General features: G+C 37.6%; 1 protein-coding gene across 4 annotated transcripts in view; it reads right to left on the reverse strand.

Moving 5' to 3' along the window:
• The window catches only part of LOC106668030 (phorbol ester/diacylglycerol-binding protein unc-13-like), a 210494-nt gene that overhangs the window by 70785 nt on the left and 127443 nt on the right, over positions 1 to 12266 (reverse strand). For all 4 annotated transcript variants that reach the window (XM_024224843.1, XM_014396429.2, XM_024224841.1 and 1 more), the window contains exon 5: positions 9091 to 9208. In XM_024224843.1, the coding sequence (XP_024080611.1) occupies positions 9091 to 9208 (118 nt within the window). The remainder of the gene's footprint in view (positions 1 to 9090; positions 9209 to 12266) is intronic.

Raw genomic sequence — 12266 nt, forward strand, 5'->3', positions numbered from 1 at the left:
ACCCACGCCTACAATTTACACATGAAATCGAAAACAACAAAACACTACCATTTTTAGATACACTTGTAATACATTGTATAAATTCACTTTACCACATCCTAAATGTATTTGTTAAATGTAAACATTGTTTGTAAATCCCAGGCCCTGAAGATGATCTCAATAAAAGATCGAAACGTTGACACGATAAAGAAAATGTTTTTCTGAAACCTATATCACACCCGACCGCATCTCACGATATCTGAATAACTTTGAAATTAATATTTAGCCCGTCCAAATTATTTTTTTATATTTATTTATTATTTACAAATTAAATAATTGTCTTTAAATTATTAATTTTTATCTCAACTAAATTAGCCTTAATTAATTTAAAGATATTAATTGGTCAAGCGGACCACGAAAACTAGTGAATTTAATAAGTAAAAATGAAATATACCTTCACTAAAGTTCTCCGTGGCTATTTCATTTGTCGCCGAGAATCAAATAGATTACATGACATTTGAAAAATGGCAAAAAAGGGGGGGAAATTCAAAATGTGGGGATGAGATGGGAAGTTAGTGTCCGAGTGGATCGAGGTTACTGTAGTTCAAGTGGTAGAACAGCGGTGTATCTAGTCGAAGATCGTGGGTTCGAATCACGCTCGTGACACTGACTTTTTATGTAAACTAAAAACCTTAATTAATTGTAATATATTAATTGGCCAAGCGGGCCACGAACTTTAATGGATTTAATAATTAAACTGAAGTGTATCTTCTCTAAAGCTCTTCGTGGCCATTTCATTTGTCGCCGAGAAACAAATAGATTAAACGACATTTGAAAAATGGCAGAAAGGAGGGAAAATTCCAAAAGGTGGGGTTGAGATGGGAAGTTAGTGTCCGAGTGGATCAAGGTCACGATAGCTCAAGTGGTAGAACAGCGGCGTATCCAACCGAAGATCGTGGGTTCGAATCACGCTCGTGTCACTGACTTTTGATTGAAACAATCTCAACTAAAAACCTTACTTAATTGAAAGACATTAATTGGTCAAGCGGACCACGAAAACTAGTGAATTTAAGGACTTCCATTCTAATGGAAAATACGTCCTGAATACAGCGTTGTATAGATCGGTTAAATAAAGTAAACCTCGGAGAAGCCAACTTTGTAATATTTCTCGTCGTAGTCAAAACAGTTAATGTGTCTCATATGTCTGATGGATTAAATGCTTTAAGAGGAGAAGAGAGTTCAAAGGAGATATTCAAGTCGTGTTCAATGTTATGCCGCTGGACATGTCTATCATGCTGTGGAAAGAAAAATGTTGAATGATGTTCTGAAAATATTTTAGCAATGTCGGCATTCATTTTCCGTACAGAGGGAGTGTGGTCCCGATGTCGCATGATATTTACAGGTACAGTAATAAATTTGTAAAAATGTTTAAGAAATAAATTATATTTTTATTATTCCTTTTAGATATAAGTAAGAAAACAATTTTTATTAAATCTCTCAAGAATTCGTTTTTCCCCATTAAAGAGTGAAATTATTGAACGCGCAAGAAGGTTTTCCTCCAAACTTCAGATTTTTGCTTCATGCTTTAAACATGAATTGTTTATAATCAAACATTACATTGTCGGTTTTTCGACAAAATAACAAAAACCTTTATAAGTAAATGGGTATTTTCTATCTCGGAAGGGGTTGCTTCGACAACATAAATTTGGCCGTGGGTGGGTACGTGAAGGAATAAAAGGTTAAAATACAGCCAGCGGGTTCAATGGGACGAATGGAAACGCCCACACTATCTCCTTATTGTTTAGAGTTTTTATTTATTAGAAAGCCATTAGTCTGTTTCCGTTCGGCGTATCCAAAACAAAACAAGTTCCAAGGGGATGGAAAAATTTGGCGAAGGCTTGCTGAAACAAATTAATTTATCGTGATGTTGAAAATCTTGTTTTCAACTTTTTCCGCTTAATCGTAGTAGAGGTAATGCAAGCTGGAAACAAAATAATGAGTATTGTAAAATTAATTATTTTGTATTTTTTAAATTAGAGGAAATCTCACGGTATAAAGTTTCTTCCATTTTTTTCCGAACCTAATCCTTCATGCGAGACCACTTCCATCAACTAGCTTCGTGTGCACCGCATTGATGGACATTTTAACTCTCGTTATTCTAATAAGATTATATCAACAAAACACTTTTGGATAATATTCCAAATTCACATTCAACGAAGTCACTGTAAGACATTCATAGTCAGGGTAAAATAAAAAAAGTCTAGAAATTTTTCACTTAAAATCAACATAATTGCCGATGGCAGCAACGGTGGACCGGATCAACAAAGAAGCTCTCACGTATCATGAGCACTGTCGATAGATGACCCAAGTAGGATCTGACTCATACATAAAGGGTCATCCTCAACCGATCAAGGATAAGCTATGCGAGGTTAACACGGACATTTTGGCCCAAATTTCGGGTATGTGTCCGGAATGTAAAGAAGAGGTCTCACTGAATTAAAAGTTACAACACGTTGGCTGAGAGCCTAGAATATTCGATATGAGAAACCTGTTTGAGCACGGCAGTACGTATCTGAGTCCCCCGTTTAGAATTTTGGATGAAACTGTTGTTTTATTTTATATAATAATGATAGTTTTGTGCCCCTAGCATGTGTTGAGAGTGAATGTATTTAAATCACCCCATTGAAGTTAATTACATGATATGGGTAAAGGGTGATTGAAGAATATCGAGTAATCTACCACCTTAGTGGTATGTACGTAAGAAATAATTGTGGTTCGGTTTCAATATTTGATTGGGTTGGGGGTTGGTATGATCGAGTCGTTGGTAACCCCTGTAGCCGAACCTAGTCAGCTGGACAGATAAGACGAGGTCTTACCTCGAACTGTTTACACCCAGTCTAGAACTGGTTTTCTCGAGGCCTGCCAATAATTTATCGTAATTACAAAAGTTGGAATTGTTAGTAAATTGGGAGAAGTGATAAGCTCAACTCTGTACACAGGGGTATGTAATGCATATGTGCCGAGTTGAGATAGTTATTTTTAGGTGCTTGGCGATTATGACCCTTGTAGATGTAGATGTAGATGTAATTTTTCAGGGTGTGGTATACTGCGCCCTTTGAGAGCTATTGTATCCCCCGTTCTCTGCCTTAAGAAACTTGATTAATAGGTCAGGTTTTAATGGTTGAAGCTCTTCTATTGTCACATTATACATCCCAAAACATTTCCTCCTGCGGGCTAATGTAGCTCCGCAGTTTTTTAGTAAATGTGTTGGTGTCTCTTCTGCCTCCTTGCAGAATCTATATGTGCCATCTTGGATTGTTCCAATTTTCTTTAGGTGTCCATTTAATCTACAGTTTCCTGTTAGGAATCCTGTTAGGATTCGCAGTCTGTTCCTGCTTCCTTTGACACATTCTGTGATTTCTTTCTTGCCAAAATTGGTTAGAAGATTCTTGGATTGTCTATGTCCAATGAGAGAATTCCATTGTTCTTTCATTTTCTTTTTGTCCTTCTGTCTCAGATATTCGTTAATAGTGTGGATTCCTATGCCACAGAAGGGTTCGGGTCCTATCAGCGGTGTAGCAGCCCCTTCCCTTGCAAGGGTGTCCGCTTTCTCATTGCCTTCTACTCCCATGTGTCCTGGGACCCAGCAGAGGCTGACTTTATTCTGCATACCTAGTGTGTTTAATTTGTTTTTGCAGTTCAGCACCATCCTTGAACTAATGATACTTGAGCTTAGTGCCTTGATGGCTGCTTGACTATCTGACATGATAACTATATTCTTGTTTTGTATCCTTTAATTAGATTGAATTGAATACATCTTTCAATTGCGTATTATGACCCTTAGTTGTCTCAAAAACGCTTAAACAAATCAATCAATTGTTGACATTATGGAGAAAATATTGTTGTATTTCTTTAGAGCAGGAAAAGCACATTGGTCATCGCCAGCTCTCTCTTTCTTAGCTTTTCTTTTCTTGTATTTCTCGTGATTTAACCACATTAATTTCTTTTCCTGTTTCTCCAACCAAGTTATTTTGTAGCATGATATAACGGTACCTCAGCGCTTCTTCAATTGTAAATAAAAGAACACAAATACAGAGAAACGCAGAAACAAAGCAGACTGGTTAGCATTCACACTACCCCAGAGTATTCGTCACAACCACCCGCCTTACCAACCGCGATCATGGACTTTGGCGCTAAAAATGCGATAAAGGACATGATAAAAAGAAGTCAGCGATGGTGAGCCGTGGTCGGCAGAGGAGCTCGCACATATCAAGAATACTGTCAATAGGTGGCGTTCGGAGGATCTGACTAGTAGAAGAGAGACATCCTCGCCCGCCTACAGATTGTCAATGCGAGGTTGACACACGGATGCAATGTCGGCGTATGGGTTCGGCATGTTGTGAAATGTTGCTTGACGTGTCTACCTTGTTGAAGCATCCAATTTCTTTTTTGCATAAAGAGAGGTGTAGGAATGCCAACCGATATGCGAATCGTGCATAGCAGCGAGTATTTGGACCCCTGTTCCGTTTCTTGGAGGAAACGGGATTGCTCTATTGTATACAGTAAAATAGTTCTGTATACATAGTTTGTATTGAGAGTGAATGCATTTATTAACATCAATGTGTTTTAGTGGTTTTTACTCTCAGGAGCTGGGGAGCAAGGTTGATTTCGGGATTCAAATTTTTAGCCAGGACACAAGAATTTTATTTAAAGTAATTGTTTTTTTACAACTGTTTAACACTATATTAATCTGAATCCGTGTTGTCTTATGAGATGGGGGTAGCGAAGAAAAAGAAGCCTGCCTACCTTTCCTGAGGTAGTCCGGTGCCGTGGGGTGGTTCTGTCGGGAAACTTCCTCTTTTTCTTCCCTCTTTCTCCTCATCCTTTCTCTCCGATTCAGCAGTCAGCCATTCGTCATCTACCATCCAGAAATCTCCTGGTTAGAAACCAAACTCTTCCCGTCTCTCCTCATTTTATGGATATATCCCCCACACCCGGTGCATGTGGACTCTCCCCTTGGGCCGAACCGACCGGGGGGTTAGACGAGAGATAGGTAGTGATGAGGCCCTGGATAGGGCCGTCTGTGGTGGTTCACCGCAGACTCTCTCTCCCCCTTCGGTTTAGCGAAATCCCGGATTGCAGCACGAAAGAACTTCTTCCTCAAGCTTGGAGGAACAAAGGCTGGAGCCACTTCTGTCTCGGTTTGACTTTAGTGCACTTCGCTGTGATTGCAGAGCAGGCTCGCTTATAAGTAGGTGCTGAATATTCTTTCACTCCCTTTAACGAGTACTGATGGCAGCCTATTGGTACTTGTGGGTAACTCCAGCGACAGGATTTTTTTGGGAGGCCAAGATACAAAACCTTAGAGGTCTATAGGAATCTGTTTTACCAATTTATGTCGTTTGCCATAGTACCTTTTGGTCCTCTCATGAGCCTTGTGCAAATTGGCAACGACTTGTGCCCCCACCTCTTTGGAAGTTAATCTGGTTCCTCAAGGAAATCGAAGTCTATATTCTTGTTCAATATCGATAACATACATATATCATCATCACATCACACAAAACATATAATATAACATATGAAACATTCATTATATTCCACACATGAAACATTTTTACATAGTCTAATTTTTCAACAACATCAGGGGACATACACAGTTAAAAGTATCTGAGATAGTGGATCAGCGATCTGTGCCTGATGCCGTGCTTCTATTCGCCGCATACGTCATTCGGGATGTCGTATTTCTTTTGTTAGGGATTTAGTTGTTCGCAGTATGCTATTATGTGCCATGATAAATTGTCCACACTAGGGGAAACTAGGTGTTCTGACCCCCTTTAAAAGGTGTCATTGTGGATCTTGATATGACCTATATTCCATTTTCATTCTGTTGTTTGTACGCACAAGTATGTACGAGAGATACAATGCATCGTCATTCATAAAGGAAAACACATAAAATTTTAAAAAATGTATAAAAAAATAATAGTGGCGAAATAAGAAAAATTTTCATGAATTAATGATACGGTAATCAGCAACAATCAAGAAAATAGGGGAAAAAGTACACACGCTAAGCTACGACCTACTTCGATATCATCGGCCGTTTTAAAAATTCGTGTTTTTAATTTTCAGTATGTGATAATACGGGTTTCTATGAATATTCAGTTTTTACAGATTATTTTTATAAAAATCTATCTTTTTGAAAATTTAATCATAACCGAAATAATCTTACAATACTAAATTATACAAATTATTATTTTGTCCGTGTGGATTTCGATCTTCGATTCGATGTATCACTTCAGTCACGATAGCTCAAGTGGTAGAGTAGCGGCGTATCTAGCCCCATGTCGTGGGTTCGAATCCTGCTCGTGCCATTAACTTTTTTCATCTCAACTAAAAACCTTAATTAATTGCAAGATATTAATTGGCAAAGCGGACCTCGAAGGCTATGAATTTAATAAGTTAAATGAAGTATATCTTCACTAAAGCTCTCTGTGCCCATTTCATTTGTCGCCGACAATCAAATAGATTACCCGACATTTGCAAAATGTCAAATAGGAGGGAAAATTCAAAAGGTGGGGTTGAGATGGGAAGTTAGTGTCCGCGTGGATCGAAGTCACGATAGACCAAGTAGTAGAGTAGCGGCGTATCTAGCCGAAGGTCGTGGGTTCGAATCCTGCTCGTGACACTGATTTTTTATCTCAACGAAAAACCTTAATTAATTGAAAGATTGTTTATAACAGGCAATATTCGACCGCTCTTATAAACGATATACATGCTAGTTCAGTCAGTTGTCAAAAGCAATTGGTTGATCGTAAATTGTATTTGCAGTAGAATGCCGGAGAAAAAGCGTGTGTAACAAAAACCGTCGAGGAGAGACGATTTTTAATACTTTTCTTTTAGGAAAAAAAACGAACTTGGTATAGGGCAAAACAGGTTTTCTCCGTTATTTATAAAATATTCTTCGAAATTAATTAAAATCATTTTTAAAATCTACCTTAAATTGTATAAATAACGAGTCGCCTACTTCACCCTTTCATTCTACGGATAGGGATAGAGATAAAAGAGGCGGACGAAAATACTTCTGCACCTCGAAATGAGTAGATCTCTTGGCTCCTTTATTTTTATAACCCACTGGTCAGTTTTAGGTAGTTAATCAACCTGCATTGCCTTGCCAGCTGATCATTAATGTAGAATCTAGATTCCGGCTTTTCTGCTCCTCGTTAGACAAATCTACACCTACATAAACCCTCACAAAACCACAAAACGTGCTCCGCTTCCTCCTCTTCTACCTGGCGATATGTACACAGTGTTTCTTCTGTCTGTATTCCTTTCCTGTGCATGTGCCTTCATAGGGTGCACTGCCAGGAGACCTACCATAACCTAGTTCTGTTGTGGCTTCCCTCCAATAATTCCTTTGTGAGTTTTGTGAATGTCTTTTTTATGCATCTGTTCACGACGATCCTCTCCAATAGAAACATTCCGTCGTTTTTCTCATTCCTAAACCTCACAAACTTCTCAAACCTACATCCTCTTTATTACTTTTTTTACGAGGGTTCGCAAGGTTATATCGGCAACCCTCGGGGTGCCAGTGTTTGTGAAAAAAGCCCATTTGTAAGTATGTCGGCTTCGAATGCAGGGCCGCTGGATTCGAACCCGGGACCTTTACCTTACAGTGAAGAGCGCAGTGCCAACGCCTAAACCGTTGCGGCCGCCGACGCCCCTGACCATCAGCTTTCATCCTTCAACATCTATACCCTTGAAAGAAGTCTTTTAAAAAACTTAATATCCATCCAAGATACTCATCAATTTATCCGTTCACATCAATTCAGATTCCATCATTCTAAGATCCAACAAGCTTTCAGTCATCGACACTATCTCCTCTGCTATAGAGAGTAAAGAGTATTGCTTGTGTTTTAGTTGTACCACGGCTTTTGGTTGAGTCTGACACCCAGACATACTTTATAAACTTAAACGCTTCCTACCAAGTCCTTATGACCTTATTCTTAAATCCTATCTACCCGACCGCTGCTTCAGAGTTAGTTGCGGCAACGTGTTCTCGCAAGTCAGATGTAAGGTGGCGTCCCAGAGGGGATCTTTTCTATCCTTTATATAATTTATACAGGTGACTATTATACGCCGCATACTATCATCTCGGACGATCGCAATTTTGTTCTATAACTTGAATCCTATTCAAACTAGGTACAACATTCAAGAACACTTTAAATTTGTCGAATACTGGTGCAAAAAGTGACGGATAAAATTAAGTAAATTGCATTCATTGTCATTGTGAAAACAGTCTTGCCCTAAACAATAAATCAAAGACAAAGAGGAACCGACTTCCAATCAAATAGAACTAGAGCTAGATAGCAGAATGACGTGAAATCCCCGCATAAGACTTAAGAGACAACTACTGAACAGAAAATTTGGACAACTCTGCCTTAACAGCAAAACTAATTTGACTTGCTACTTTACCATTTTGTACATACGGAGCGGAACTGTGGTGTTCTCCAAGCCTCCAGTAATCTCACTAACCACAACATTAACATTCTTGTATTACGAACTCATCCAGATTCCCGAGTGCTGGTTAGGTTGGTTTTTAATGGCATATGTCTTCCTGAGTAGCACTGGCTTTACTGTTAGTTTGGGGACCGTGTGAAAAACCGTTTTGTTATAACATTTGTAATATTACAAACAAAATAATAATTTAAAATATTACTCTCAAATAATTCAACAAAAAAAAATTTCTTCGTTTTTATTCAAAAAGAAAGAAAAAAATTCTCATTTTCCATATTGTTTATTTGTGCAGGGAATAGATGCTCAAAAAGTGCGGTCGCAGCAAAACAATTTCAAAACGTCCACGGAAGAAATTTCATTCGAACCGTTTAAAAAAATTGTTGATTCAGTGAAAAAATGTGAAACGGAAAGATTAAACGAAAATGTTTATTCGTCCGGCTATTCATCCCCGTGAATAAATCCGTTTCACGTTCAATAAATTTGCAATTCAATCATGCACCGAAGAGCGGAGGTGTCATTCGCCCAGTCATCAAATAATATTTTTTAATTTTTGACGATTTTATTTACCGCTATTTACATTTTGGATTGTGCGGTTCTCACCTCATTGCTGTAGTGGACTGCCGGGAGAGGAAGCCAGTGGTAGCCAAGAGCACGATCCCAAAGCATCCCCTTGTTCCATACTTCCATGAGGAGTCCTGTGTTGACATCGTTTGTCTCACTGGAAAATAAACACACATTAATACAAATTTAAAGAACGAACGTTTAATTTCAAAACAAATCATAAGACATAAATGCAGTCCACTTAAAGTAGAGAAAATAAATATTATAAAAAAATTCACTAGTTTTCGTGGTCCGCTTGACCATTTAATTAAGGATTTTAGATGAGTTAAAAAGTCAATGTCACGAGCGGGATTCGAACCCACGATATTCGGCTAGATACGCCGCTGCTGTACCACTTGAGCTGTCGTGACCTCGATCCACTCGGACACTAACTTCCCATCTCAACCCCACCTTTTGAATTTTCCCTCCTTTCGGCCATTTTTCAAATGTCGTGTAATCTATTTGACACTGAGTGTCAATCCTTTTTAAAAAGATGGTTCCTACTCACAGTAAGTTGTATCGCAACAATCCGGATTTCGAGCCCATTAGCTCTTCATCAGGTTTTTACAAACACGTTCTCGACATGAATTGCAGAAGTGAACCCGCTGATACCCCCGTCAATGCGACGTTACAACGAGCAGCTGGTTTTTCAATGGCGCTTAGTTTGAACGTGCGAAAAGCAGGAATTATAACACAAATAACTATAGTAAATAGGGTAAGAAATTAATTATAAATTAGTGATTAAAGATAATAGATAAAAAAATTAGAATAATACCTTAATATTATTAAATTATTATAAAAATAATAACAATTAAAATAATAATTTAATTATTTGGACGTTTAATATTATTTATGTACATATTACAAAATGGGAGGTAGATCAAAATCTGTTATATTATTAAAGCATTTATCACCATGTTCAATTTTACATTTTTTATTTTCAAGTTTCTCAAACCAATCTACTTCTCTCCCTTTGTTGAAAATATGTCACACTGTTGTATTTAAACTTGAATTGAAATTATGTTTTGTTCCTTTTAGATGGTCTTTAAATTCCGAAAATTTGCTTGATTTAGGCAAGTGTTCTTTTACTCTAGTTTTTATTTCTCTACTTTTTCTCTAATATTACAATCATGACAATTAAGTTGGTACACCCAGCTTTTTGTCAAGTTGTCTACCTTATCTTTAGGTTTTGAGAAGATGTTTTTTTAGTGGCCCCGTACTTCCATAAGCTATTCTAAAACCTTCTTGTTTAAAAATTTTACTTACTTTTTCCGATAATTCACCAATGTATGGCAAACAACGGAAACCTAATGATTCATTTATGGTCGGGTGGCTGAGTCCTGTTGTTGATTCTTTTAAAGTTTTTTTAATCTTTTAACTAGCAACCTATCAATAAATATTTCTAGATAACCGTTGTTTTTTGCTATGGTTTTAATAGTTTCTAATTCTTTTTTATAGTTAGCCGGTTTTAATGGAGGTTTTAACATACGGTCTATGAGCCAAATGAAACCGGCAGCCTTTTGGGACCATGGGTGGGAAGAAACCGCTGGAATCATAGTGTCTGTAGTTGTGGGTTTTCTATATACGTTTACTTCTATTAGGTGGTTTATTATTGACAAATTTAGGTCTAAAAAGTTCAAACAACCATCTTTGCTAATTTCCAATGTGAAATTTATATTAGGGTGTAGAGAATTAATTAGTTGCAGGAATTCTTTGAGATCCTCTAATGTTCCAGACCATATGCATAAATTATCGCGTTTCCAAAAATGAACAGATTTAATTAATTACAATTAATTAAGGTTTTTAGTTGAGATAAAAAAGTCAATGGCACGAGTGGGATTCGAACCCACGATCTTCGGCTTGATACGCCGCTGCTCTACCACTTGAGCTATCATGACCTCGATCCACTCGGACACTAACTTCCCATCCCTACCCCACCTTTTGAATTTTACCTTCTTTTTGCCATTTTTCAAATGTCATGTAATCGGATTGGATTCTCTACGACAAATGAAATGGCCACGGAGAGCTTAAGTGAAGTATACTTCATTTTAAATTTTTAAATTCACAAATTTCGTGGTCCGCTTGACCAATTAATATATTACAATTAATTAAGGTTTTTAGTTGAGATAAAAAAGTCAATGGCACGAGCGAGATTCGAACTCACGATCTTCAGCTTGATACGCCGCTGCTCTACCTCTTGAGCTATCGTGACCTCGATCCACTCAAACACCAACTTCCCATCTCAACCGCACCTTTTGAATTTTTATTAAAAGGTGCGGTTGAGATGGGAAGTTGGTGTCCGAGTGGATCGAGGTCACGATAGCTCAAGTGGTAGAGCAGCGGCGTATCCAGCCGAAGATCGTGAGTTCGAATCCCGCTCGTGCCATTGACTTTTTATCTCAATTAAAAACCTTAATTAATTGTAATATATTAATTGGTCAAGCGGACCACGAAATTTGTGAATTTAAAGATTTAATTAATTTGTTGTTTGATTTGAAAAGGTTTTTTCAAAATTATCCATGATGGAAGGGGAAATAGGAAGGTTTTACTGTATAAAGCCGTCGAAATATGTGTTTTGTATGTGAGTGTATTTAAAAACAAGAATATTTTTTTTACAAATAAATTTAAATGAGTACAAAAGTGTGATATAGATGTTTCAGGTTCCCTACCCATATACTGTCGACTAATGTTTGTTGTACAACCTAAAAAGAACTATTTATATAAAAGGAAAAAACATAACTTAAGAATTACTTTGAGTGTATGGGGAGGGGCTGATGGTGAATTAACATCCACATCGTCCCTGGAGTAGTGCACATGACATGGGTCGACCCAAATTAGATTAGTTTGTTATTGAGCACTTCATCTACTAAATTGAAAGATTGCATTATATATAGGTGTGAATGTAATTATATGCGCGAGTGCTTATTGAGTGTGGGTTGCTGTATTTCGCATGCGCTCGAGGCTGAAATGGCCAAGTTGTCGGATGCCCTTCGGAAGGAAAAAATAGCAAACCATCATGTCCAAACCTTTGACAAGCCTATACCGTTCGAAGTATATAGCAGTTTTAATACCTTTAATAAATACTTTAAGTCTTACTACTTTTATGACCAAGAAAGATATTGATCGACAACCAGATCGGTTTTCCACGCTAGCCGTATTTCACATATAAACTCGGA

Source organism: Cimex lectularius, unplaced genomic scaffold, assembly GCF_000648675.2.
Source record: "Cimex lectularius strain Harlan isolate CLEC.00 unplaced genomic scaffold, Clec_2.1 scaffold88, whole genome shotgun sequence".
Taxonomy (NCBI): Eukaryota; Metazoa; Arthropoda; class Insecta; order Hemiptera; family Cimicidae; genus Cimex; species Cimex lectularius.